At 43.1% G+C, this 26,923-nt stretch overlaps 1 protein-coding gene across 7 annotated transcripts in view; it reads left to right on the top strand.

The window, feature by feature from the left end:
- The window catches only part of VCAN (versican), a 131,927-nt gene that overhangs the window by 16,389 nt on the left and 88,615 nt on the right, over nucleotides 1-26,923 (top strand). For 5 of the 7 annotated variants that reach the window (XM_053408706.1, XM_053408709.1, XM_053408708.1 and 2 more), the window contains exons 2-3: nucleotides 2,876-2,942; nucleotides 21,417-21,782. In XM_053408706.1, coding sequence (XP_053264681.1) covers nucleotides 2,882-2,942; nucleotides 21,417-21,782 — 427 coding nt within the window. In that variant the 5' untranslated portion in view covers nucleotides 2,876-2,881. The remainder of the gene's footprint in view (nucleotides 1-2,875; nucleotides 2,943-21,416; nucleotides 21,783-26,923) is intronic. The other 2 variants (XM_053408710.1, XM_053408711.1) reach the window with 1 other exon arrangement.

Genomic DNA, 26,923 nt, shown 5'->3' on the forward strand with positions numbered 1-26,923 from the left:
GCTTAAGGAGGAGGAGGAGATGGAGCTTGTCCCAAGCAGTGGTTGCAGTGGCTACAAAGGAGCATCCGTGGCCTCTCCATGGCTGCCACTGCCGGCCTCCTCCCTTGGGCAGTTCGTAGCAGCTGCTGGAGGTGGCCAAAGAGGAGGAGAGGCTGCCACCATCAAGACCCAGCTTTGTGTGACTTGCCGGCTCTGAGGGGCAGGCAGAGGGCAAGGTTGCCCTGGGTGGGAAGAAAGGGGGAGCAGAGCAGAGCAGAAGGAGTTCTGATGCTTTTTAAAAAATGCTTTGTTTATCTGTGCCCAGTCTTGCCCCCTTCTAAAATTTATTTATTAGTGTGTGTTTTTCTTTTTGCAAATCTATCAAAAAATGGAGGTGGTGGGCCTGTGTGCTGTGTCCCATTGGTGTAGTGATGCTAGCACTCACCCTTCTTCTGATAGGAAATGTTCTGCGGGGCGTGGGGACGAAAAATTGGGGTTGGGGAGTGAGAAATGTCTCTATTTTCCTCTGAGGAATGTTGGAGGGTATGGTACTGGTACTGATCCACCAGAGGGAGGATTTGTTGTTAGACACCCCTGTTTGGGGGAATGCCTGTGTATAAGCATGGGTCAAGGATCAAAATAGGGGTGGGGGGGGGCTGGTGTTGATGTAAATAACTCTGGCATGCAACACTGAAGCAATATGCCATGCTGTGTCTTGCAGTCAATTTTATTTGTTGTCTTGGTGTTAGCTCTGGTGGCAAGGAATTCTTACAGCATTAGAACAAAAAAAGGCTTTGTCCTCTTCATCCCTGCCAGAGGCAACCAATGGTGTGAAGTGGGGACAGAGAAGAGGTAAAGGAAATTTGGAAAGAAACATGAACTTGGTGCATTTTCAGCAGCAACCTAGTACTCTTAGTTACATGCATTTTTGTTCTGAGATTAGCAATTGAGCTCCATTTACTATGGACCAGAGATTTATGCCTCCCAAGTCCTAACTCCTGATTTTCCAGTCTCTGTCCATACCCATTAAAAACTGCAGTATACATAGCTACTTCTCTCCAACACGAAACTTGCCCTTGTGGATTACCGTAGCAAAGGCAAAGAAAAAGAAAAAAAAAGACTAGCCCATTCCCCTGTATAGTTATAGCACCCCAGAACTTAAAAGAGTGATCAGAGTGTCATGTTTTGGCAAAGCCATACAGAATTTAGGGAGACACACTTCAAGACTTGTTCCAGCAGGGATGAATTGCATTTGGATTGACTCGCAGGAGAGTGAAGATAGCAGGAAGGGCAGCTAATTGGCTCAACTATCGAAATTCCAGTGTCAGAAAAATTATTAATTAGGAGAAATTTAGTTGTGTACCACCAGGTTCTTCGTTTTAGGAATCCCTTGGGTTTGCAGGCCTCCCTTAACTCAAACTAACTACCACTGCATTACTAATACTACTTGACAGTGATGAATGTGGGTGATTTGTTTCCTGCAGTTCTGATCATGTTATACTGGAAATCTAAGCTCAGCAGTGAATGTGAAGGAAATGTTTTCTGGAAACACCATCATGCGCTTCCTCTGCTTCATTGCTGTTGCTAAACTCCAAGAGAAAGAGAGAGAAAGAAACTGATCATCTTAACGATTTCCTTTCTCATTATATTCTTTATCATGTTTCCCCTGTCCTTTTCTCTGCCTCTCCTGATCTGTCCATCTAAATTGGGCTGAAGGGGAGGAACCTGTACACCTCCAGATTTGGTTGGACTTATAAAGTCTTGTCAGCCGCAGGCAGCATGGCAAGTGGTCCAGGATGATGGGAGTTTTAGTTCAGCAGCATCTAGTAGGCTACAGCTTCTCCATCTCTGATGTACATAAACCAACAAAACTGGTTTCAGAATGTGACTATGGTCTGGCTGTTGTTGTTGTTGGGTTTTTAGGTATCAGGCTTCTCTCATTTTCCCTGTAGTATAGAAATTCCAAAATAAAGTATGCTCTTTTTGTGGAGCAAGGGGAAAAAAGGAAGTGGTGAGATGGAAAAAAGAAAGTGTTTAGGCAAGGTCCAGAAGAAGGGCAAGTGGCAGGGAATCCTAAGTAGTGGACCAAGCACAAAACTATATTTAGCCACAGTTTATAAGGTGCTTTGTTGGTGGAGTATGAATTTCCACTGCTAAGTACTATTTGAAGGGAGAATCTTCTCCTTTATTGGAGGGTGTCAGAAGGTAGACAAAGAAGTATGAAGGTATCGGACACACCATACATTGAAAGCACACGGCTTCCCCCGGAGAATTATGGGAACTGTAGTTTGTTAAGAGCACCGAGAGGTGCAGCTCTGTGAGGCATAACCTACAGCTCCCAGGATTCTCTGGGGGAAGCCATGTGCTATATAAGTGGTTTAAATGTATAGCATGAAAGAGAGAGCTAGTCTGGGTTTCACCACTCTTGACACATGGTGACTTAGAGCACCTGAAGCAAAAAATGGCAGAGGGCTGTCCCCCAATTAAAGGATATTAATCACAATTAATCAACCAATCTCAATAATATGACTTTACTTTTAATTGATTAATAAATGAAACTGTCAATTATTCCATATATATTGAAGCACCATTCAACTTTTGTGTTTAGGTTATACACACATCAGCCATAACAGGCATAATGAGAGAAGAGAGATTCCTTGTATGTGGTTATGGGGAAACACCTATGTTAATGGCAGTTGTCACTTGCAGTCTGTGTGACTAGGATGGAAAGGCACCACTGGATAGAACCACTTGTCTAAAGAGCTAGAATAAAGACAACGAAATAGCCTGTAATTTGATAAATATATATAATTACCAGATCAAGTATTTACTTAGAAGCTTTTATAAGACCACAGCAGAGTACATTTAATTTATTTTGTGTTTTCATTTTTTGTAGGTCAAGATGTTAAAAAATCTCTTATGGATGTGTTGGACCTTAGCCATAACAGGTGCACTTCACAAAGGTAAGGACATTGTGGACCAGGAATATTTGCTGAAGTTGGCTTCTGTGAGAATTGGAGACGTTGTCCTGATGTTTTTTGGCAGTGGGAATATGGCAATTATTCTGAAGCAATTAGTCTGACCTCCATAACTTTAATGTGTATTTGTGTGTGTGGTTCCTTTGCCCTGATGGCTCCTAGTTACACAGAAATGAAGGAAAATCTCTGTATATTTATTTATTTAGGGTTGCCACTTCTTCCCCGCCCCTTTTTGGACAGGGTTCCTATGCGCCTTTAACAGCTGCTTGACAATGAAAAGAACTAAGGAGTAAAAGCTTGTGCTGTTATCAACCTATGATGTTGGGCGAAAGAAGCATCTCAGCACCATGCAAGAGCTAGCAAAGGTTCAAGAGTTCCTGTTGGGAACAGAGATGACAGTGCTCTTCTCAGATTATATTCCCAGGGGGAATCAGACAGCGAGAGAGCACTCTGTTCCTCATGTAACTGCTAGTTAATATTCTGAATGGGAGCTGAATAAAGTCCCTAGCTTCTCAAGGTAGGACTGGAAGACAATCCTGCAGCAAACCTTGGAGACCCAGTGCCAGTCAGTACCAAGCTAGAAGGACCAATGGGTCTGTTTCCTATGTTCCTATGTTGTTCTTCAGTGGTAGAGTACATGCTTTGCATGCAGATGTTCCTAAATTCCTCCAAGTACGGCTAGGAGGGACTATTTTCTAAAACCTTATGAAGTCATTGTCAGTCACTGTAGACCAGCAGCAGACAGCATGGTGCCCTCAGAATGTTGTTGGACTCTAACCTCCACCAGCTCTATCCAGAATGGCCACTGGCCCTGTTAGCTAGGGATGATGGGAGTTGTAGTCCCAAAACATCTGGAAGGCCGAGTTTGCCTATGCCTGGCCTATAGAGGGGGTGCTAGCTTATGCTAGTTGCTTGTCAATTATTTAGCTACCCACTGCTGCTGTGCCTATAAGAACAGCTTGCTGTGCAGCCATTGTGAAGTGAGACAATGGTTATCTTTATTATATGCCAACTTTTGCACATCACACACATCAACCAGGCCTGTTATCTTCTGGTCTGTTGGCAAACCGAATACTGCATTAATAGTTGATTGTAGCTAAACCAGAACACCTACATTTACAGTACAAAGCGTTTCCCACTGGGTTCCAACAGGACAATACCTGGTAAATAAGCATAGGATTCCAGCCTAATCTCAAACTAGATTATGGTGATATCAGGTGTTACAATATTGCTGTATGGAAAGAAGTACAACTTGTGATCTCACACATGTGCATTGCTGCATGATTGTTCACATGTGACCATCTACACAGAGATTCCCACTGGGTGATTCCCGCACAGAAGTGTTTTCTGTGTAAAGAACGCTGTACTTTATGTTGCTTCAGTTGGTTCAACTGGTTTGTGGATTAAACCATTGGCAGACTTTTATGGGCTATATGTTCCACTGAGGTGGAGATTTTCATCATGATTTGCCCTGTCTGTTGCTAAGGTGGTACCTTTAATAGCAAGCTAAATGTATGTGTGACGTGAATGGAGGCATAATTTAAATATTTGCAACTGGGTGTAATCCCCTAACGGGAAAAGGAATGTATAAAATCAAAATTAATTGACCTGCCTTACACTTTCATATTTTTCCATATTAAAACCCAGTTTTTCTTAAAGTCTCCCTGCCACATTTCCCCTGGAATGTGCAAATACCATCTACCATTTCAATTACAACAACAAAAATACATTTATATTGAAAATAATAAGGCTCTTTGTAGAACCACTGCTGTTGTAATTTTATCAATGGTTTTCATCACTGGCCTGGTTTCCACACCATGATAAACAATTAAGCAATTGCATCTTTAATCAGGGTTTCATGTGAATGGGCCATGTCCTGGGACATACTGCTCAAAAGCCCCCTCTTCACTTTGCTCACAGGCCATGCTGGGAGCAACAAACCGCAAGCCTTGGCTTGCCGTGTCATTCAAACCCAGACTAATGGTTTGTTTCTCTCCAAACAAAGCACAAGTGGTAGCCAGGGTTTGTTCTTGGCCTGCTGCTTGTGGTTCATTTGGGGGAAACTAAGCACGAGCCTGGGCTTGGATGCCAAGCATTGTGGTTTGTTGCTCCCAGTGCAGCACGTCCAGGAGTGGTGGAAGAGCAAACAGAGGGACTTTTGAGCAGCGTGTACTAGCACACTGCTCATTTGCATTCAACCATAGTTAAGCATTTGTGATGGCTGCTTTAATTTCTTTTTGGGAGCAACTGGCAAGCGAGGCAGCGGTGCCACATTATCTGTTTGAGAGTCTCATTTCAGAGGCTCAAAATTGCTGAGTTTTGCCCCAAAACTTTCATATGGGGGAGGAAAGATTATCCAGATATAGCCTCCTCCTACACCTCTCCCTTTTCCTCTCATGGCATCATCATAGAATCACAGAATTGTGGAGTTGGAAGGGTCATAACCACAACATATCAATACTGTGCCTAGAAGCTGCCTCAACACTCCATGATTTCTCCATTTCATCTAAGGCAGCAGCTAACGTATGCCTCTTACACCTCACCTAATTTAAAGGGAATGCTGTTATTTTCCCCTTTTCTGTTGTCCCCTTTTCTGCTCCCTTTCAATTTTTACCCCGCTTCCACAGTCCCCCCGACCCCGACCCTTTCATTTGCTTTGATTCCCACTATCAGGTAAGGTTGATTTGAGTGAAGTAGTACACGTGGCAGCAAGTCGCTGAATGCAACCTTGGCTTCCCTTTGTTGCAGATTGCATATACTCATTCCCAACTTGTTCCTTTGTAAATCTTCACCTGCCCCCTTTCCCCTGGCGTAGTGGTGCTGTTTTGTGGTTTGCCTCAGGTGTCAGAATGTCTTGGGCCAGCCCTGGTCAAGAGATTTGTAGATGCCTCAGGGGTGGAATGGCTATTGCCTCTAGCTCTGTGGTATTTGTTTCAAAAGGGCCAGTGAGTATTAACAAGAAGCATGTATTGATGTGTTTGTGGGTGTTTCATGCTACTACATTCAGATGCATGTGCCCTCTTAAATATTATTGCTGCAGATGGAATGTACATTTGCCTAGTTTCACATGATTTACAGCCGGAGCCTGAACAGTAACTGATCCTTCACTATGCCTGGTTTACATCCTCCCTCTCTTTACTGTACGAACTCAGACCACAAGCCATCTGGCAGAACAGAAAGGTTTTTGTTAGAATTCAATTTATTACCTTCATTGTCAAAGCCTCATGCACGTTTCTGCTGGTAGACCTGGATATTTCTGCAGATCTGCTCTCGCAATCTATATATGTTGACGGGGTGATCCTAAGGGCTGATTTACATCTGATGAAAGTCCTGCACAGAAGGCACATCCATGTTGGTAATAGCTGGTGACCCCATTATGTGTGCCTAAGGGGTGTGTGTGTGTGTTGGACAGGGGAAGAAGAGGTTCACACAGTAGTTAAGGGGCTGCTCTTTGCTATATATTCAAAACTGAATTGCAAAAATTGAGGGAAGCTGTGTGTTTCAAAAACATTTGTTGTAGATACTATAGAATAGAATAGCCTCTTCTGTAGAAAAACTGTATGTAGTCTGAAACTATAAGTTTGTTGGACTTTCTGTTGCCCTTTCCAAATGTCGTCCTGGTCATCCATATGTAAATCATCATGGTTGATGATTGCATGCATATGTATTGTATGATGTGAACTGTTACCTGGAAGCCAAGATTGCTTTCAGCGACTTCCTGCTTCATTTACTACTTCGCTCAAGGAAGCTGTATTTCTTCACCCAAAGTGCAACTGATTTATGGAATTTTGTATCAAAATATGGGGCAATGAAGACTAGTTTAAATGACTTTAAACACTACTATGTAAACTCACCCAAGATATACCTCTCAATGGTTTACAGTGGTACCTCAGGTTAAGTACTTAATTTGTTCTGGAGGTCCGTTCTTAACCTGAAGCACCACTTTAGCTAATGGGGCCTCCTGCTGCTGCCGCGCTGCCAGAGCACGATTTCTGTTCTCATCCTGAAGCAAGTTCTTAACCCGAGGTAATATTTCTGGGTTAGCAGAGTCTGTAACCTGAAGCGTATGTAACCTGAAGTGTATGTAACCTGAGGTACCACTGTATGCTTGGGGAATTTGTGAATTCTGATATAAAGTGGCCTGAATCTAGTCTGCTGGGCTAATGTGCTCATTGAAACATAGATAGCCTTCAGAGCTTACACTTATCTGAATTTTGTGATAGTGCTTAGAGTGTATTTGGACCACAAAGCACTGATGAATAGTTCTCAAACATGACAATCTACATACAAGTATAGTGCCTTCTATGTACAGGAAGAATATCTCTTTTGGGAGTTATGGGGCTGTTCAAGAGACATGGGCGGATCTTTGGGTTGCAAGCTTGCATTGCAATATCCTGGAATAATTAATTTGTGGAAGGTTTTTCTTTAAGGTTTTTCTATTTTGGTTATAGAATAACAAGCACATATGGATCTGTGCCTTCATAGCTGATCATGGGGCTGGGGGTTGCTCAGATTAAAGATTTATATTTATTATAGTTAACAATATGGTCATAAATTCTACTCATATTTATCCAGAGATAAAATCCAACATATAGTTAGCAGAGTAAAAACTTAAACACATTGCAGGATCTACCAAAATAGACCAGAGGCAATTGTATCTCATCCAGCAGAGCTTTACTGCTACTGAAGGCAAATAAGCAAAATGGTCACAAATCCAATACATACAGTGGTACCTCGGGTTACATACGCTTTAGGTTACAGACTCCACTAACCCAGAAATATTACCTCGGGTTAAGAACTTTGCTTCAGGATAAGAACAGAAATCATGCTTTGGCGGCGCGGCAGCAGCAGGAGGCCCCATTAGCTAAAGTGGTGCTTCAGGTTAAGAACAGACCTCTGGAATGAATTAAGTACTTAACCCAAGGTACCACTGTACAGGATTGGCACTGCCCACAAGAAATCCAGTTGCAGCAGACTTAACTTAAACGTACAATAACTTATAATAAGACTAAAACATTAACACTAAGATACATGCTTCAGAGACAAAGTTCTGAAGAGATGGAGGGTTTTGGTATTATGTTTATACTTTGTTGCCTCTCAAGTGCTGAGCATCTTAAAAAAAAATAAGACCATTTTTTGCAATGGATAACAAAATGAGGTTTAACAGCACAGATTTTTAACCCAGAGATCTGAGTCCTTTGAATAAGGGAAGGCTGTGATTCTGATTGAGGTCAAAAACGAGAAGAGATTTTATTCAGTGTAGAGGGAAAAAATGTGACTGTGAGCTCCAGGAGGTGGGATGCAGAATTTATAGCTTCTCTGGGATCCCTGCATATAACTACCTCCCTTTAAATTAATTAAACAGCTCAACAGCTCTTATAACTGCCTAGCAACTGAATGCATTAGCTCTCTGGGTGGAAGACTATTACCACATGTTCAAGAGGTGATTGTTTTGCAATATGTTTTGTGCACATTAACTAAAGAGTGGGATCCTTAGGCTCCCTCAGTGATGGGATGGAATTCATAGATAAAGATGGAGGGGGTTGGTGTAGAACCTTATATTTGCCAGGCTATACAACACAGACCCTCTAAGTGTCCCTTTTCTCCAGGTACATCCCAGATTTAGAGAGGCCATCCTGGTTTCTGATTTGATCCCAGAATGTTTCACTTTTCCTTAGGATGTCCTTATTTTCATTTGTAGGGTATGGAGTTATCCAACCCCCAAGCCGTCTGAAGGCAATCCTGTATAGGGAAGCTTGTTTAATGTTTTATTATATTTTTATATATGTTTATATATATATATAAAGCTGCCAAGAATGGCTGGGGCAACCCAGCAAGATGTGTGGGGTATAAATAGTGAAATTATCATTATGGAATGGGATGTCCCTATTTTCATCAGAGAAATGTCGGAGGGTATGACAACAGTGTTAGTTTGGTAAGAGTGCTGTTTGGAGCTCCCTTTTCATCTCACAGAGCTACAATTCACAAAGTGGTTTAATGATCAACCCTTTTCTTTTAATCAAGAAACTCTAAGCATTGCACTTCTATGAGATGAGTAGGGATCTCCTAACAACTCTCAGCACCTCAACAAACTACAGTTCCCAGGATTTCTGGGGGGCTGTGTGTGTGAAGCCATGACTGCTTAAAGTGCTTTACATGTATGGCGCCGACGGGGCTCAAGTCTGCTCTTTTTCTGGCTGACAGCCCTTCTGATTTTCGGAGACTGCTGTAATTGGTTTACATTTTAAAATATATACATTCAGAAACAATATTCAATAAAATTTTCCAGAAACTAAACAAAAACAAAACACATTGGTGTATGAGAAAATAAAACTGAGTAAGAGTACTTAACCAAAAATAAAAAGTAACGGTCCAGGATAGCTTGTGTAAGCATATATGAGTTTAATAGCTCAGTTAGTAGAGCATAAGACTTAATCCTGGAGTTGTGGGTTTGGGCAAAAGATTCTTGAACTGCAGGGGGTTGGACTAGATGACCCTTGTGGTCCCTTGCAACTCTATGATTCTATGATGTAAAGGTCTTTACTGTCTGCCTCATGAATTACCTTGGAGGGTGCATTCCAGAAGGTAGGTGTTATCACCAAGAAGACCTGCTTCCTTATTGTCACTTACTGACATTCTGCTAGTGGTGGAACAACAAGCAGGGTCCTCTTGGAAGATCATAATGATTTGCTTGGTCCGTACCAGGAGAGGCAGTCTATAAGATACCCTAGTCCCTAATCAGCAAATGGAATGCCCCCCCTCAATGTGAATAGTATCTCTGATGATTTTATTTTGTATCAGTAGGCAGAACAAACATAATCCACACTACTATGTGTTGTGTCTAGCTGCCTGCTCTTCCTAGAAGGCTGAAGATATGGGCCCATATCTCAAAGAAGTGATTTTTTGCTATAAGGTACACTGTGTCAAATGAGTTTCTGCTCTCCTCTAGGAGTTTCTGCTTTGCTCTCTTCCTTTTTTGTTGTTGCTGCATTTATTTATGATATAATACTTATGCAGCCTGAGCCTAGCCATTTTGGAGGGCTCAGGAGGAACATCTGGGGCGCAGGGCGGGGGAAGAGTGTGTTGCTGCTACCACCACCCTGCCCATCAGCTCCTGCCTTAGGGGGGCACCTTGTTTCTTCTATTCACAACCCCACACCTGCCAATAGCCCCGATTTTTCCGATACATCACGGATTGACAGAAGCCGCCCCGGCTCCTTATGTCAATCATCTTATTTGAATAGCCCTACATTTCACTATTCTGAGAGAGGTTTGTTTTATACACCTGTCATGTCCTGCTGTCCTTACCTCTAATCTAAGTAACACATAACATTGTAACTTTTCATCTTAGAGGAGCCGCTCCTCAGTGTCTTCAAGTGGTCCAGACGCCAGTGAATTAGGTCTACTTGCAAAGAACTGTTCTCCTAAGACACTTTTACAGGGACAAGTTTTTGGAGGTTCCCAGCCTCTGTCTCCAGGGCAGTGATTTTCAGCAGCATAAAACCCTTGATTTACTACCTGACAGAACAATTCTCTTAGGTTTCCTTGCAGGCATGCTCTGAGCTGGGGTCTCGGCAGTTGTTGGCCAGCTTTCCAAGCTTACCTCCCAGCAGCTGTCTGGTGGGTCTTTCTTTCTGAGCCTCTAGCACAATTTTTTAAAAAAAAAATGTTCTCCCACTTGGCTCAGTAGTGCTTCCAGCATGATGATAAATGCTGCAGAACTGTGAAGCTGTGGCCTGCTTGCACTTATCTAGCTTTCAGAAAGTAGCTGTTATGTCTCAGCCTCTGCAGAAACAGCAGCCCTAGTTCCTCACTTCCTCATGCGTTGTGATTTAGATTCTTGACTCTGCACTTTGGTCGCCTCTCCTTGATTCTGCTCGCCCTGCTAGGGAAAGCTTCCCCCCACTAGAAAGCTTTTTGATGTTGCCCTGATCTTGCTCAGATAGACATTCATTGCCTGGCAAGATGAAGTGAAAATATCTATACAGTGGTACCTCAGGTTATAGATGCTTCAGGTTACAGACGCTTCAGGTTACAGACTCCGCTAACCCAGAAATAGTACCTTGGGTTAAGAACTTTGCTTCAGGATGAGAACAGAAATCTGGCTCCGGTGGTGCGGCAGCAGCAGGAGGCCCCATTACCTAAAGTGGTGCTTCAGGTTAAGAACAGTTTCAGGTTAAGAACGGACCTCCGGAATGAATTAAGTTCTTAACCTGAGGTACCACTGTACACTGGGCTGGCCAGAGGCAGCCCCCAATTTGAAGCATTGCCCAGTCTGTCAGGTTTAAAGATTTAAAAACATTCAAAAGAAAGATCAGGCACTTTGGAGTTGCCCATCAGCCGTTAGCAGAATGACCAGCAGAATGAGTAGGCATGCAGGTCACCTGGTTAGTCTTCCTCACTATGGTGAGATGTATTATATTTCTATTTTAATTATGGTAATTATATCTAAATTTGCATCTGTGCAGGACATATAAATATGTACACAAAAATATTATGCAAATCTGTGTCCTCATTTGGTGGCTATGCATAAATGACCATCCTAGTGTACACTGCATTTTTACACATCTTTCGACACTGCTGTGTTTTGTGAGAGTGAGCACATGTCCCTGCAAAGCCTTTACCCATTTTTGGACATGTGAACTATCGCTTAGTATTTCCATTCCTCTCTTTCTTCCTCTGAAAGGTTAAGCAGGATTTCTGATGTGCTGGTGAAAACTAATTTGGCCAATTTCATGCTACAGTATTTGGTTAAGGTTTTCTTATTCATCTCTAGACTTACTTTAAATGTGTATAAGTGACCTTAACAAATATTTGCACGAAATATAAACATGCATCATTATTTCCGGCACCCCATTTCTCAGGAGAGGTGGCAGTGCCAAGCTGAACATATGGTTTAGGCAAATTTATTTTGCTTTGAAACATCCTATCTCTAGAAGGCTCGGCCAATTAAAATGGATACTTCAGCAGAAAGGGCAATAAATCATTCCTGAATCGGGAGAATGGACTGCTACAGGAGCAAAAAAAATCACAACTCCATTATCCCCCCTTCCCCAATTCTTCCCAGTTACAGGTTTGAGTTGATTAATCTGAAAGCTAGACCAGAAAGAACTCCCAGGGAAAGCTACCTTGGGCTGCCTATTATGGAATAGTTGAATATATATATGGCTACATTGTCATTTTTTGTTCTGTATTGAACAGAAGGCTTGTTCATCATGCATTGTGGATGGCTCTACTGTTGGGTACTATGAGCTTGTTGCTTCACATAACTGATTCTGTGTATCATGAAAGAGCAACTGTTGGTTATTGAATTTGTTATAGTTGTGTTTTCATAGAGCCGTAGAATTGTAGCGTTGAGAGGGGGACCCCCGAGGCTCATCTGGTCTAACCCCCTGCAATGCAGGAATTACAACTAAAAAGTCCATGACCGATGGCCACCCAACCTCTGCTTAAAAACCTCCAATGAAGGAAACTCCCAACACCTCCCTAGGGAGTTGGTTCCTCTGTCAAATAGGTCTTGCTGTCAACAAGTTCTCCCTGATGTTTAGTGGGAATCTCCTTTCTTGTGAAAAGGGACGTGGGTGGCGCTGTGGGTTAAACCACAGAGCCTAGGACTTGCCGATCAGAAGGCCAGCGGTTCGAATCCCCGCAAAGGGGTGAGCTCCCGTTGCTCGATCCCAGCTCCTGCCAACCTAGCAGTTTGAAAGCATGTCAAAGTTCAAGTAGATAAATAGGTACCGCTCTGGTGGGAAGGTAAACGGCGTTTCCGTGCGCTGCTCTGGTTCGCCAGAAGTGGCTTAGTCATGCTGGCCACATGACCCGGAAGCTGTACGCGGGCTCCCTCGGCCAATAAAGCGAGATGAGCGCCGTGACCCCAGAGTTGGTCATGACTGGACCTAATGGTCAGGGGTCCCTTTACCTTTACCTTTCTTGTCACTTGAAGCCATTGGTTCAAGTCCTACCCTCCAGAGCAGGAGAAAATAAGTTTGCTCCATCTTCCATGTGACAGCCCTTCAGATATTTGAAGATGGGTGCATGCAGTGCTTTGTTCTGGTGTACTCAAGAGTATGCAGTACCGGCAACCCCCCCCCCCCCCAGTATTAAAAGTGTGGCACTTACTGTAACAATTTCATGGTGAATACCAGTTCCTTTTCCCCTAAAATAAATAAAGCACTGGGAGTACACATGCACATTGAACGGCTAATGGCATCCATGTCCCCCAGAAGGTTGCAGCTGCAGAGATAAGAAAAGAAGAGTCGTTCCGTTGTCTGGAGAGGTCATTTCCTGGTTTGTGTAGAGAAGCCGTTTTCAACAAAGCCCAGCAAGGGAAACATGCAACTGTATTGAGGCAGCACTGGGTGTAGGAGTTTTGTGCCTCTAACAAATTAGCACCCGGGGCAACCGCCCATGCTATGCCACTGACTCCAGCACCTTGTTCTCACAGAGGTCAACCAGTTTAATATGGAAAATGAATGCAACAATACTCTGCTCAATTGGGATTCCCAACAGCTTGTGATTCCCATCGTGGCTCTTAGCCCTGTGTGCTTTGTTTTCTTTATTCTCGTTTGTGTATCTTAGTATGCAATATCTTCTCAACCTACTCTGTATTTCTCAGCGTACACATAAAATGAGCATTTATAAAACATCCCTGGTTATTACTACATGCAAGTAAATGCTGTTTCCTAAACAGCTAAATAACTTGCTGGTGTCGGAAGTGCTCATTTCTTGCTTTGCACTGTTGGTGGCCAGCGCTAGTTCACAGATATTACGTTTCTCAATTGTTTTGAATTAATACATTAATTCATTTTGAATGGGCTTTTAAGAAAGGAAGGACGAAGTTCGCTTTTGTATCCAGGGCTGTCAAGTCGCATTGAATAACTTAATGAGGGATTAAGGGTTGGCATTCAGTGTTAGCAAATGTAAAGTTTCGTCTCCAGACATGCTGCAGGCAGGTTAGATGAACAGTAGCCAGCATTACCCTTAAGGATATTCTTTTGTTGTATGGAAACATTTTGCAGTAAAGTGTTTGCAGCTGGAGATGTATAAAACCATTGTAAAAGTCCTTTAATCAAGCAGGGACTATCCACGTGCTTTCACTTCCTCTTTGGGCCCTTCTCCCATAAAATGCCGTGGGATGTTTTATTTCAGTGATATGTTAAGCCCCTAGATTGGAAAGGCAATAATTAAAAGGCAATGATTTGTTGCCTGGAGTGTTTTTTTCTGGTAATAATAGGAATGTGGCTGTTTCCTCTAGATAAATGTTAAAAATAAACCGACACTTGCTTAGAATTACTAGATTATGTATTCTTTTAAAATTTTACTTTGCTGAATCTCAATAAACATTGAGCAAACCTTAGTAATGCAGCGTGCATAGTTAGAACAATACAATAGTTCTTACCAGAGTAGTTGCTTATATACACTAGAAAACAGCACCATGTTTTTTAGAATAAAAACCAACCTTGACCTGGCAAAAGGTCAGGATGAGAGCCTGGTACATGAACCAAACTTCCAGATCTTTTGGATCACAACTCCCACAAGCCACAGCCAACATGGCCAGTGATCAGAGATGATGGGAGCTGCAGTCTAACATTACTGGAGTGCACCACAAGTTTATTCTGTAACAAACTTAAATCTGTGCAGTATCAGCTGGGCCCAAGCAAGGGGATGGGTGGGTACATTTGGCTTTAACCAGGCCCAGAGCTCCAGGGGAGGCCAGGCCTGGGCTACAAGCCCATTTCTGTGAGGGGGAAAACAAGTTAACTAGTAGATGGTGCAGTGAAGATGTTTATACAAACTTATTTCCATGTGTTCATACATGATATCCAGATCTTGTGAGATTTTCTGGAAACAGTGGTAGGGTAGAACAAGTAATACAGTGGTACTTCGGGTTCCATACGCTTCAGGTTAAAGACGCTTCAGGTTACAGACTCCTCTAACCCAGAAATAGTACTTTTGCTTCAGGATGAGAACAGAAATCGTGCAGCGGTGGCACGGCAGCAGTGGGAGGCCCCATTAGCTAAAGTGGTAACTCATGTTAAGAACAGTTTCAGGTTAAGAACAGACCTCCAGAATGAATTAAGTTCTTAACCCGAGGTACCACTGTATTCTGAAAGGCGAGCTGCTGGCCTAGGCTGTCCAGAGAATGAGAGAACCCCCACTGACGCGTAGAGAAAAATCATGATGAAACTGTCTTTGGAGTTGTGTGTTTTAACTCCAACATCATGATCCTTCTGTCCCCACCATCAATGTGTATAATATCTGTAGCAAAATATTCCTCTTTCACCTGACTTGATGTCTGCATTCAATTACTGAGTGAATGTGGAGTCAGAGAGAGGGGATTTGTAGTTTGAAACACAAAGGAAAGTATGTCCTCCTTTGTGTCATGCCCTCTCAAGAACTACAACTCCTAGTGATCCATAGTTCCTGTAGGCATTTCCTATGCACAGGTTGGAGAAACCAACAGGGCATGGCAGCGGAAGGGAGAAATTAGTCACAGGAGGAGACAGTGCTGCTGAAAATATTTACTGGGCCCAGGAAGTAGGTGAGCACAAGTTTTTAGACCTCTGGTCTAAAAATTGCGCTGAGCCACAGACCGTTGATGCAAGGGACAAAGAATGGTGCTGAAATGGCAATTGTCAGGGCTCTTGGGTATGATTTATATACATACATCTGATATTGCCCTGTGTTGCTAGAAAGAGAAGCTAGGGAGCCTGACACACATGAAGCTTTAATAAAGGGACCTGAAGAAACTAATTCATGCAGGTGACAATCATTTCGCGTGGCGGTTCTGTCCCCAGCCCCTGCATGATTGAGCTTGCAGGGCAGCAGCTGAAGAAGAAGCAAAAAGGGTTTTCTCGTGTGTGTGTTTCTTTGTGGCTGATTAGCTGCTCTCCCTGTGCAAAGGTCAGAGGGGGCAGGGTTTCTGTTGAGGCAGGTGATTAGCTGTGGGAGGAGCTTATCAGAGCTTGCAGGGCAGCGGCGCAAGCCTAGCGGCGCGTGCAGTTTAATCCATCTTTTAGATTTAGGGGAGCTAGTCTCAAACATTTGTTGGGGGAGACCTAGGTTTTTTTTGGGGGGGGGAGTTATTTGTCCTGTCTTCACGCTTCTTATGATGGAGGACCGCTGTAGTCACCCCCAACGACACGTTCTCAAGATGGAGGGTGAGGGAACAGCTGCAGTCGCCTGCGGTTCCTGCGTAATGTTTGCCATCTTGCCAAAGGTTGCAAGCAGCTTTACCTGCAGCAATTGCATGTTGATTGCCCTCTTAGAAGACAAAGTCCAGCAACTGGAGGAACGTGTAGCTACGCTCCAAAGAATTAGAGAGCTGGAGCTCTTCTTGGAAGCAACAGAGCACGCCGTCTCCACCAAGGAGAAGACAGGGGACTCCCCTGAGAAGGAGGCTAGTTCACCAACACAGGAGCCAGATATATGGAGAAACGTGACTCAAAGAAGTAGGAGGCCCAGGGTTCGCTCTGATTGTTTAGAAATACACAATCGCTTTGAGGTCCTCTCCCCTAGCATGGAAGATGAAGAGCAGACTCCATTTGAGGATCTCTCCCTCATTACAGTCGATCAGGTATATGAAGACGAGCAGCAAAGTCAGTCCTCAGGGAATGTGCAGGTGACCTTGGAACGGACAGCTCACGGAAAACCCCGACCAAACCTAAGAGAAGGCGTGTAGTTGTGATAGGGGATTCCCTACTGAGGGGAACAGAAGCAGTGATCTGTGGGCCTGACAAGATGTCTCGGGAAGTGTGCTGTCTCCCCGGGGCTAAGATCCAAGATGTAACTGAATGACTGCAAGGAATCATAAAACCCACTGAAAATACCCCTTTCTCTTGGTTCATGTGGGAACCAATGACACTGCAAGCAATAGCCTCCAGAAGATCAAAAGAGACTACGAGGCTCTGGGCAGGAAATTGAAGCAATTAAATGCACAAATTGTCATCTCATCTGTCCTCCCAGTTGAACGACGTGGCCCAGGGAGAGAGGGAAAAATAGTGGAAGTGAACAGCTGGCTTCGCAAATGGTGTAAACAGGAACAGTTTGGATTCTTAGATCACGGACTGCAGTTTCTTGAAGATGGACTTCTGGCAAGCGATGGGCTGCACCTCACAACGGTTGGGAGGAATGTTTTTGCCAAAAATCTCAGAAACCTCATCAGGAGGGCTTTAAACTGACTAATGTGGGGGAGGGAGACAGTGCTCCTGAAGGTAGGAGTCTATCAATTGATGAAGATGATCATCCAAATGTCATAGACCAAATGGAGCAAACAGCACGCAGACCTAGTAGTGGGAGGAAAAAATCCTTAAATAAGAGACACGGGGGAATGATTAATGGACTTCAATGTCTGTACACTAATGCGCAAAGCATGGGAAATAAACAAGATGAGCTTGAGCTCTTGGTACAGCAAACTAAATATGACATAATAGGCATCACTGAAACCTGGTGGGATAAGTCCCACGATTGGAATGTAATAATGGAGGGATACAATCTATTTCAGAGAAACAGACCAGACAAGAAAGGAGGAGGAGTGGCGTTATATGTCAGGGATGTGTATACCTGTGAAGAGATCCAAGATTTAGAACCTCAAAGCCAAAGTGAGAGCATTTGGGTCAAAATTAAGGGAGAGAAGAATAACAGTGACCTCATTGTGGGAGTTTACTATAGATCCCCAAGCCAAACGGAGGACATAGATGATGCCTTCCTGGAACAGATGGCCAAGCATGCAAAAGGAAGGGAGATAGTAGTAATGGGGGACTTCAATTACCCGGATATTTGTTGGATGTCAAACTCAGCCAAGAGCATAAGGTCAAACAGATTCCTCACTGGCCTTGCAGACAACTTCATTGTCCAAAAAGTGGGAGAAGCAACAAGAGGAACAGCCATTTTAGATCTGGTCCTAACCAATGTTGATGACCTGGTTAGTGGGGTAGAAGTGGAAGGATCATTAGGCGCGACTGATCATGCTCTTCTGAAGTTTACTATACAGCGGAAAGGAGCAGCCAAGCATACTAGGACTCAATTTCTTGACTTTAAGAAAGCCGACTTCATAAAACTTAGGGAAGTGCTGGGTGAGATCCCATGGACAGTAATACTAAAAGGAAAGGGAGTTCATGATGGCTGGGAGTTTGTTAAGAGGGAGATAGTAAAAGCACAACTTCAGGCAATACCAATGAGACGGAAACATGGAAGGTGCCTAAAGAAGCCAGGGTGGCTATCTAAAGAACTTTTAACTGAGATAAGATTAAAAAAGGATGTGTACAAAAAATGGAAAAGGGGGGAAACCACCAAAGAGGAATTCAAACAAATAGCCAGCACGTGTAGACACAAAGTCAGAAAAGCTAAAGCACAGAATGAACTCAGGCTTGCTAGAGAGGTTAAAAGCAACAAAAAAGGCTTTTATGGGTATGTTCGTAGCAAAAGGAAGAACAAAGAAACAGTGGGGTCACTCAGAGGAGAAGATGGTGAAATGCAAACAGGGGACACAGAAAGGGCTGAACTCCTCAATGCCTTCTTTGTCTCAGTCTTCTCCGATAAAGAAAACAATGCCCAACCTGAAGAATTTGTAGCAAATGATTCAGCAGAGGAAACACAGCCCAGAATAACTAAGGAGATAGTACAAGAATACTTGGCTAGTTTAGATGTATTCAAGTCTCCAGGGCCAGATGAACTGCATCCAAGAGTATTAAAAGAACTGGCAGATGTGATCTCAGAACCACTGGCAGTCATCTTTGAGAATTCCTGGAGAACAGGCGAAGTCCCGGCAGACTGGAGGAGGGCATATGTTGCCCCTATTTTCAAAAAGGGGAAAAGAGAGGACCCAAATAATTGCCGCCCAGTCAGTCTGACATCAATACCAGGGAAGATTCTGGAGCAGATCATTAAGCAAACAGTCTGTGAGCACCTAGAAAGGAATGCTGTGATCACCAATAGTCAGCATGGATTTCTGAAAAATAAGTCATGTCAGACTAACCTGATCTCATTTTTTGACAGAATTACAAGCCTGGTAGATGAAGGGAACGCAGTGGATGTAGCCTACCTTGATTTCAGCAAGGCATTTGACAAGGTGCCCCATGATATTCTTGTAAAGAAGCTGGTAAAATGCGGTCTTGACTATGCTACCACTCAGTGGATTTGTAACTGGCTGACTGACCGAACCCAAAGGGTGCTCATCAATGGTTCCTCTTCATCCTGGAGAAGAGTGACTAGTGGGGTGCCACAGGGTTCTGTCTTGGGCCCGGTCTTATTCAACATCTTTATCAACGACTTGGATGATGGACTCAAGGGCATCCTGATCAAATTTGCAGATGACACCAAACTGGGAGGGGTGGCTAACACCCCAGAGGACAGGATCACACTTCAAAACGACCTTGACAGATTAGAGAACTGGGCCAAAACAAACAAGATGAATTTTAACAGGGAGAAATGTAAAGTATTGCACTTGGGCAAAAAAAATTGAGAGCCACAAATACAAGATGGGTGACACCTGGCTTGAGAGCAGTACGTGTGAAAAGGATCTAGGAGTCTTGGTTGACCACAAACTTGACATGAGCCAACAGTGTGACGCGGCAGCTAAAAAAGCCAATGCAATTCTGGGCTGCATCAATAGGAGTATAGGATCTAGATCAAGGGAAGTAATAGTGCCACTGTATTCTGCTCTGGTCAGACCTCACCTGGAGTACTGTGTCCAGTTCTGGGCACCACAGTTCAAGAAGGACACTGACAAACTGGAACGTGTCCAGAGGAGGGCAACCAAAATGGTCAAAGGCCTGGAAACGATGCCTTATGAGGAACGGCTAAGGGAGCTGGGCATGTTTAGCCTGGAGAAGAGGAGGTTAAGGGGTGATATGATAGCCATGTTCAAATATATAAAAGGATGTCACATAGAGGAGGGAGAAAGGTTGTTTTCTGCTGCTCCAGAGAAGCGGACACGGAGCAATGGTTCCAAACTACAAGAAAGAAGATTCCACCTAAACATTAGGAAGAACTTCCTGACAGTAAGAGCTGTTCGACAGTGGAATTTGCTGCCAAGGAGTGTGGTGGAGTCTCCTCCTTTGGAGGTCTTTAAGCAGAGGCTTGACAACCATATGTCAGGAGTGCTCTGATGGTGTTTCCTGCTTGGCAGGGAGTTGGACTCGATGGCCCTTGTGGTCTCTTCCAACTCTATGATTCTATGATTCTATGATATCGGCAGAGTGCACATAAGTGTGCCCCACCCTGTTCTTCCCTTTTTTGCCCTCATCCTTCCCTTTTCTGGACCCAAAAGGATCCATGTGTCGGCAATAGCGCGCCATTTGGACGCGCCTAAAACGCTTGCCGCCTGTACGAATTAATCTCCCAATTTTTCAAAACAGACAAGGCCCGTTGCTGGAAGAGAGTGAGGAAGGGACCTTCGTTTCAGTCTGTATCAATCCCAGCCATTCTCCGTGGGAAGGAGGGGCTGCATTACCAGCCTGTTTCGAGCTCAATGAAATTAGGCTGGGCCATTGGATATCACTGGTGTTAACTGTGCTCGCTTATGCTGCAAATATGAGGGAATTCTCACAGACCCTTTCACCCGTTGTAAGAGTTGTGCGGGAGCTGTTGGGCTGTGCAGACTGGTTCGCACCGCCGCCATCAATGTACCCATTGGCCACTCTTCCTGCTGTATTTTGGATAGGATGGTTGTGGGAAGGGACTGTACACATGTGGTCAGGAACCCCCCTCATGAAGGAGCTTCTTGTACATGTAGGGTCATTCCCACAGTCACCCAGTTCCTGGTTGGCAGAACTTGGGCTATGTGCTGTGTACTCATTCTTTTAATGTGTCAAGGGGTTTGAGTGACTGCCCTGCTCCAAGGATTTAAATTAATGTCTTAAGACAAAAGGGATGATGAGAAGATAACAAGTGACAATGCCACCAATGTATATGGGTTGCTGCTTATTTTACATAGAAATGCTCCTTCCTGTAAAGGGGACCCCCCCCCCATAACTGAGATTCCATATTTTAAACACAATCTTATTTTTCAGTGGCTGGGTTTTATGAGGCTCTATTTGTCATACAGGGCCTCACTCAGAAGAGGGATAGGCAACTTTCAGTCTTCCAGATGTTAATTTTATTAAATGTATATATCATGTCACATGCCTCAAAGGAGTCCTGAAGCAATTTACAGGACAATAAAGTACAAAAATACAATTTAAAAGCCATTAAAACAATATGCTCCTCCACTTCTCTTCCTATGGCTGTGCCCAAACCTGGGGCCATGGTTTGTTTCCTACAAATAAACCATAAGTGATAACCAAAGTTTTAAATTATGGTCCAATGTGACATGTCAGACAGCTGTTTGAATCAACCAATTGCGGCACACTTTCAGCTGTAGTAATAGAAGGGGGCTATCGTTGCTTGAATTTTAAGTCTCTGTTGATTTTGTGTAGATCAGCTTTTGCCAGCTCTCTTATATGCTATTTTCTTTTGCAGAAAAAAGCCCACCGGTGAAGGGCTCGCTCTCTGGAAAAGTCATCCTCCCTTGCTTCTTTTCGACCTTGCCTACTTTGCCTAACTACCACAGTTCAAATGAACTTTTCCGGATTAAGTGGTCAAAGATCGAACAGGATAAAGGCGGAAAAGATCTAAGAGAAACCACTGTTTTGGTGGCCCAGAATGGGAAAGTCAAGCTAGAGCGAGGCTACAAAGACAGGGTGTCTGTTCCGAGCAACTGGGAAGACATTGGTGATGCATCATTGACTATGGAGAAATTGCAGGCAAGCGATGCTGGGGTTTACCGCTGCGATGTCATCTATGGAATTGAAGATACCCAAAATGTTGTCTCATTAGCTGTGGATGGTAAGAGTACACTTTTGTATTTGTTCATCTGCTTTATCAGCTTCAAATTACAAAATGAATCATTATATATGAGTGAACTTTTCCTGTTTGCCGGCAATATACTGTTACATCTCAGTTATCTTCTTAGCCTCCCTTTCTACTCCTGCTGTTTCTAGTTTCCTGGGAGAGTCAGTCTGAGGAGACAATGGAGTTTGGTGGGTGTGGCCTTTCCTTCTATTGTCATAAGTAGTCTGCCAGTAAGTCCTATTGCTACTGGCATTGGTTGTTCTCCATCTTTTGTCTCTGGGCTGGCAATGGTGGGAGACAGCTGTTGTTTCGTATTTGGCCAGAATTGACCACAAAGCCTCCAATTGCTGATCCTGCCTTGCTTTTGGCTGCTTCCAGACCATTTGCTTATTTGAGTGTCCATCCTGATTGGTTTGCATATTGATGATGCCAGTTACTTAATGGCCGTTCATTCTGATTTGTTTCTGGGGAGGTTAGATGACGTTGCATCAAAGCAAGCGTTATCCCACATTTTCCACTGTCCCCCCCCCCCCGTTGCTATCAATATTGGAAAAGTTCTGATCTTTGGGGAAAGCAGGTTTGTTGTAGAAGGTCTACTAACCGGTTATAATTGCACAAACTGAATATGCCAGTATGTGATTGAATCCTACTCAAAAATAGTGACAGTCTGGAAGTGCTTTCTTCCCAGATACTGAGTTTCCTTTTATTCACCTTTCTTTGAAAGAGAGATGATTCCCCACCCTAAATTCAAAGCAACCTCTGTATTTATTGAATGCAGACCCTGCTCTTACTATGCTCAAGCTAATTTCTTTTATTTTCTTATCTATTATGATACTTCTTAATATTCCCAGTTTGGGCTCCATCACTTGTTTTCACTTTTATCAGACGTAATGCTGTAATCTCTCCGTAGTGGTTAAGAGATCGGGAACTGGACATGGGATGGCACCCTCCTCCTTCGCTTATCTGGCTTGAACCAGAGTTAAATATTGCTTCATCACTGTATTTAAATCACTAGTCCTTTTTACCAGGAAGTGATGCCCAAGGTGGAATCTACATATATGTTAAGAATGTTCTGAAAATGCTTTTTTTAAAAGTGTTTTTTAAAAATAAATGAATTTTCCATAAGGCTCACCATCACTATCTAGTGTCACATTGTATATTGTACTTAAAACACACTTAAAACATTTTATTTGCAGCTGTATAGCTGAGTCTCAAGTTTGAGGCTGTTGGTTAAGAGAGAAACTTAGTTATTATTAACTGTAGTTAACATCCTTGCTTATGTAAACTTCAGTGTGACTAAAGCTGCCAGGCAACGGTTTGAAGGAATGCCAAGAGATCAGGGAATGGGGGTCTCTTACTGCTCATCATACAGTTGTAGCGTTGAAAGGGACCCAAAGGACCATCTAGTTCAATTCCCTGCAATGCAAGAATCACAGGTAATTGTTAAGGTATCATTTTTGACACCTACCACCACCTTCCTTATATTATGGTGCCAAATTCATACAGGAAAAATGAGTTTAAAGATGACTGCATGGTGCAAAATAAAACCAAAATTTCATCATTTTTATTGTCATAGGAATGTGACCAGATTTATAGTACTTAATCCGGCACGCAGAAACCCCAAAGATGAACATTTCTTTTGCCCTCATCACATGTATAATGTAATCTAGATGATAGTGTTACAAAAGCAGACATTTAGAAGCACACAAGGTGATCCACATCACACATAGCTGGGGGCAAGGAAGAACTGAGTAGAGTAAAGCAGATGACTCAAACCAAGCTAAATGCAACGCTGAAGGCTAAAAATAGTGAAGGATGTTTAGGGTCCTTTTTCTAGCAAAAATTCCCTGGCACTCTTATGTAGGTCTCTGACTACACAGCAAGGGAACAACAAATGAGCTCCTTGAGGAGGCAAGGAGCTCCATGTTCTGTTTCTGTGCCCTTGCATGGCTACTCTTAACTTCCAACCCTGCCCAGTGGTGCTGTCCCCGCCTCTCTTCTTTGCATGCCCATCTTGCAACATCTCTAGACACTATTCTTGATCCGTCCAACCTATAAACTTTACAGGGAAAATGAGGGGAAGGTTCCCATTTGCTTTTTGTGCAAGAATCAGGATTGTGTCACAAAAGATGGTCAAAGTTGGATTCAAGCTGGGAACTTTCCACTTTGTTTTTCTTAAGCCTGTGGTGTTTGCGTGCAGAAATGAGATAATATGTCTTCCTCATGATAGTAATAATATGGGAAGCATTACTCACCACAAATGATCAACTAAGCTCCCTCGTTTCACCAGACTGGTTGATAAGTGATGGGACTTTTTATATGCAACAAAATATGCTTGTCTGTTTCCTTTGCATTCCAAGGCTACACAGCATATCATCATATTTCTAATCTTTATTATTTGGCCTGGAGAGCTAGAAGCATATAGTCTACCCTCAACAGAGTGATTGGAGTTAACCAGAATTAATCAAGGTTACTGGGGTGAAAATAAAATTGAATAGATGGCATTTATGGAAAGCCATGATGGCAGTATTTAATGGGGAGAAGTATTTAGCTCAGTGACAGATGGCATGGTATCAGGGGTGAGCATTGTAATTGAAAAGTGCATCAGTGCTGTGGACTAAAGATTCCTATAATATCCACAAAATAAAAATTGATAACCACTTTCTCAAATCAGTCAGGTATAACGATATATCATAATTTTATTTGTATGTTGCCTTTCCACAGAAAGGAGCGTGTTAAAAGTAAGAAGCCACCCTGAGCCTACATAGCTTTAACTTAGTTAGCATTCATAAAGAAAATTCCATATTGCGGGGGTTGGACTAGATGACCCTCTGGGTCCCTTCAACTCTACAGTTCTATGATTCTATGTTATTTAGCAGCATACTGAACCTAGAGGCTCAGTATAGTTATCATTGCATTTAACCATTTGTAGGCCCATCCTCCATGGATTTGTCTAATCCCCTCTTAAAACCACCTGAGATACTAGTTATCACCATATCTTGTGGCAGTGAATTCCATAAATTAACTAATTAATTAAATTAATGTTGTGTCAGACATAACAACTGCTGACCAAGATTGAGCATTGTATCCACATGTTATCTTCCCCATCACCCCTCTCCTTCTCCCTTTGAGTATTGTATCCACATGTCATCTTCCCCCATCACTCCTCTCTCTTGTTTGCTTGTTAGGACTAAGGATAGCTGATTCTGGGTTCATGGCAGTTAGTAAGTAGAGATTAAACCACTGTTTCCTGATTTGATTATAATAGGAAACCGTGGTTTAACAAGCACTGGGAGTCTTTTAAGTCTGATGCACGAGCAAAGTGATTGGGGAGATACTAAAGGGGAAGTGTACAGCCATAGTTTATTGGACAGAAACCATTATGCCTAAACAGACCCCGCTGCTTTTGTTCTAGGATTTCTACTAGGGAGTATACAACAATAAAGCAAATACTGCCTCTATTCCTTGTTATCCTTTAGATATATCGAGGATCAAACTGTGTCTTTCTTCCCGGTCGTCAGTTTAAAGGACAGCTTGGCTGACTGTTCCATTTTGTTTCCAGCTGTCTTTGTAAACCAGCATTACCCAGGCACAAGTTGCAGTGCTCAATATATCACTCATGTCAAGTAGAACACATAATCAAAAGAAACATCCCTTAGAAAACTCAAGAATTTCAGAACAACTTCAAAAGATTTTTCTAGGTCTAGACTCCCAGGAGATGGCAGTGGCAGATGACATTTTTATATATAGCTTTTATTTTTATATATAGCTTTTATTTTCTCTTTTAAAACCTCATTAATTCAACATGTCAGTAATAGATCAGCCTTCTTTGTGTCTCTCTGACTAATATAGGGGAAGGGCTGTTTTCATGGATATTAGCCTGTTCATTTGAATTTGATCCAGTAGCAAGTTGAAATAATTAACGTTAAACAGAGAAAATTCTCTCTCTCTCTCTCTCTCTCTCTCTCTGTGTGTGTGTGTGTGTGTGTGTTTCTTTCTGTCTGTCTTGGGGAGGAGAGAGGGTAATCTCATTTCCCATTTATATCAGTGAGGCATGCATGAGAGAACTCCCTGTGGGATTCTGACTCACTTCTTTGCTACAGGACCATTCGGACACAACCCACAAGGAATGCCTTTCATTCCGCTTTGGGAGAGCTGTGTGAAAACAGTGGGAGAACAGTGCACAAGGTGTTCAGTTTCCCACCTCTAGATGTTACATATTGGGGGAAAACCAAGTTTACACTTAACAAAGAACTACAACAAAATCCTTGCTCTATTATGAACGGACCACCAGCATGATGCTACAGCAGCAGACCCTTTGCACTTTACGACATTCCAGTCTGAGAGTCTCCAACTTTGGGCGAGGGCCTTCAGAATATCAATGGAAAGCAATAGTACCCATGAATAGCAATAGCACCCATGATTAGCCAAACAATGCTTTGGATGCTTTCATATTTTTGGACCATTCAGTATTGACTTTTCTTACTGTTATAGGACATAATTTGCCACTTGAGTGGTTTGTCAGTCCCTGTCACTTTAACAGCATCAGTGCCATCAGCTTCCTCTGCTGATTTCTGTTGATCAGGCACAGGGGAAGGTCAAGCCAGTGTTTTTATCTAGTCACAGAGCAGCCCTGTTTGCCACTGCCTCTCTGCTTCAAGGCGTTATCAGCTTTGTGAGTACAGTGGTACCTCAAGTTACAAACGCATCAGGTTACAAACGCATCAGGTTATAAACTCTGCTAACCTGGAAGAGTTACCTCGAGTTGAGAACTTTGCCCTAGGATGAGAGCGGAAATCGTGTGCCGGAGGCACAGTGGCAGCAAGAGGCCCCATTAGCGAAAGCACGCCTCTAGTTAAGAACAGTTTTAGGTTAAGAACAGACCTCCGGAATGAATTAAGTTTGTAACCAGAGGTACCACTGTATTGCTCACCACAGTTTATTTTGGGTGTATTTAAATTGGTGGTGTGGAGCCTCAGCCATGGAAGGGAAAACTTTGGGACAGGGGAAGACCCTGTGACCCTCCGGATGTTGCTGGATTGAAACTCTCACTTCTGAGCAGATATGTCTAGGATTAGGTTACCAGACATCCCTGTTTCCTGGGGACAGTCCCCGGATTTACAAATCAGTCCCCA

The sequence above is a fragment of the Podarcis raffonei genome, chromosome 11, assembly GCF_027172205.1.
Source record: "Podarcis raffonei isolate rPodRaf1 chromosome 11, rPodRaf1.pri, whole genome shotgun sequence".
In the NCBI taxonomy this organism is placed as follows: Eukaryota; Metazoa; Chordata; class Lepidosauria; order Squamata; family Lacertidae; genus Podarcis; species Podarcis raffonei.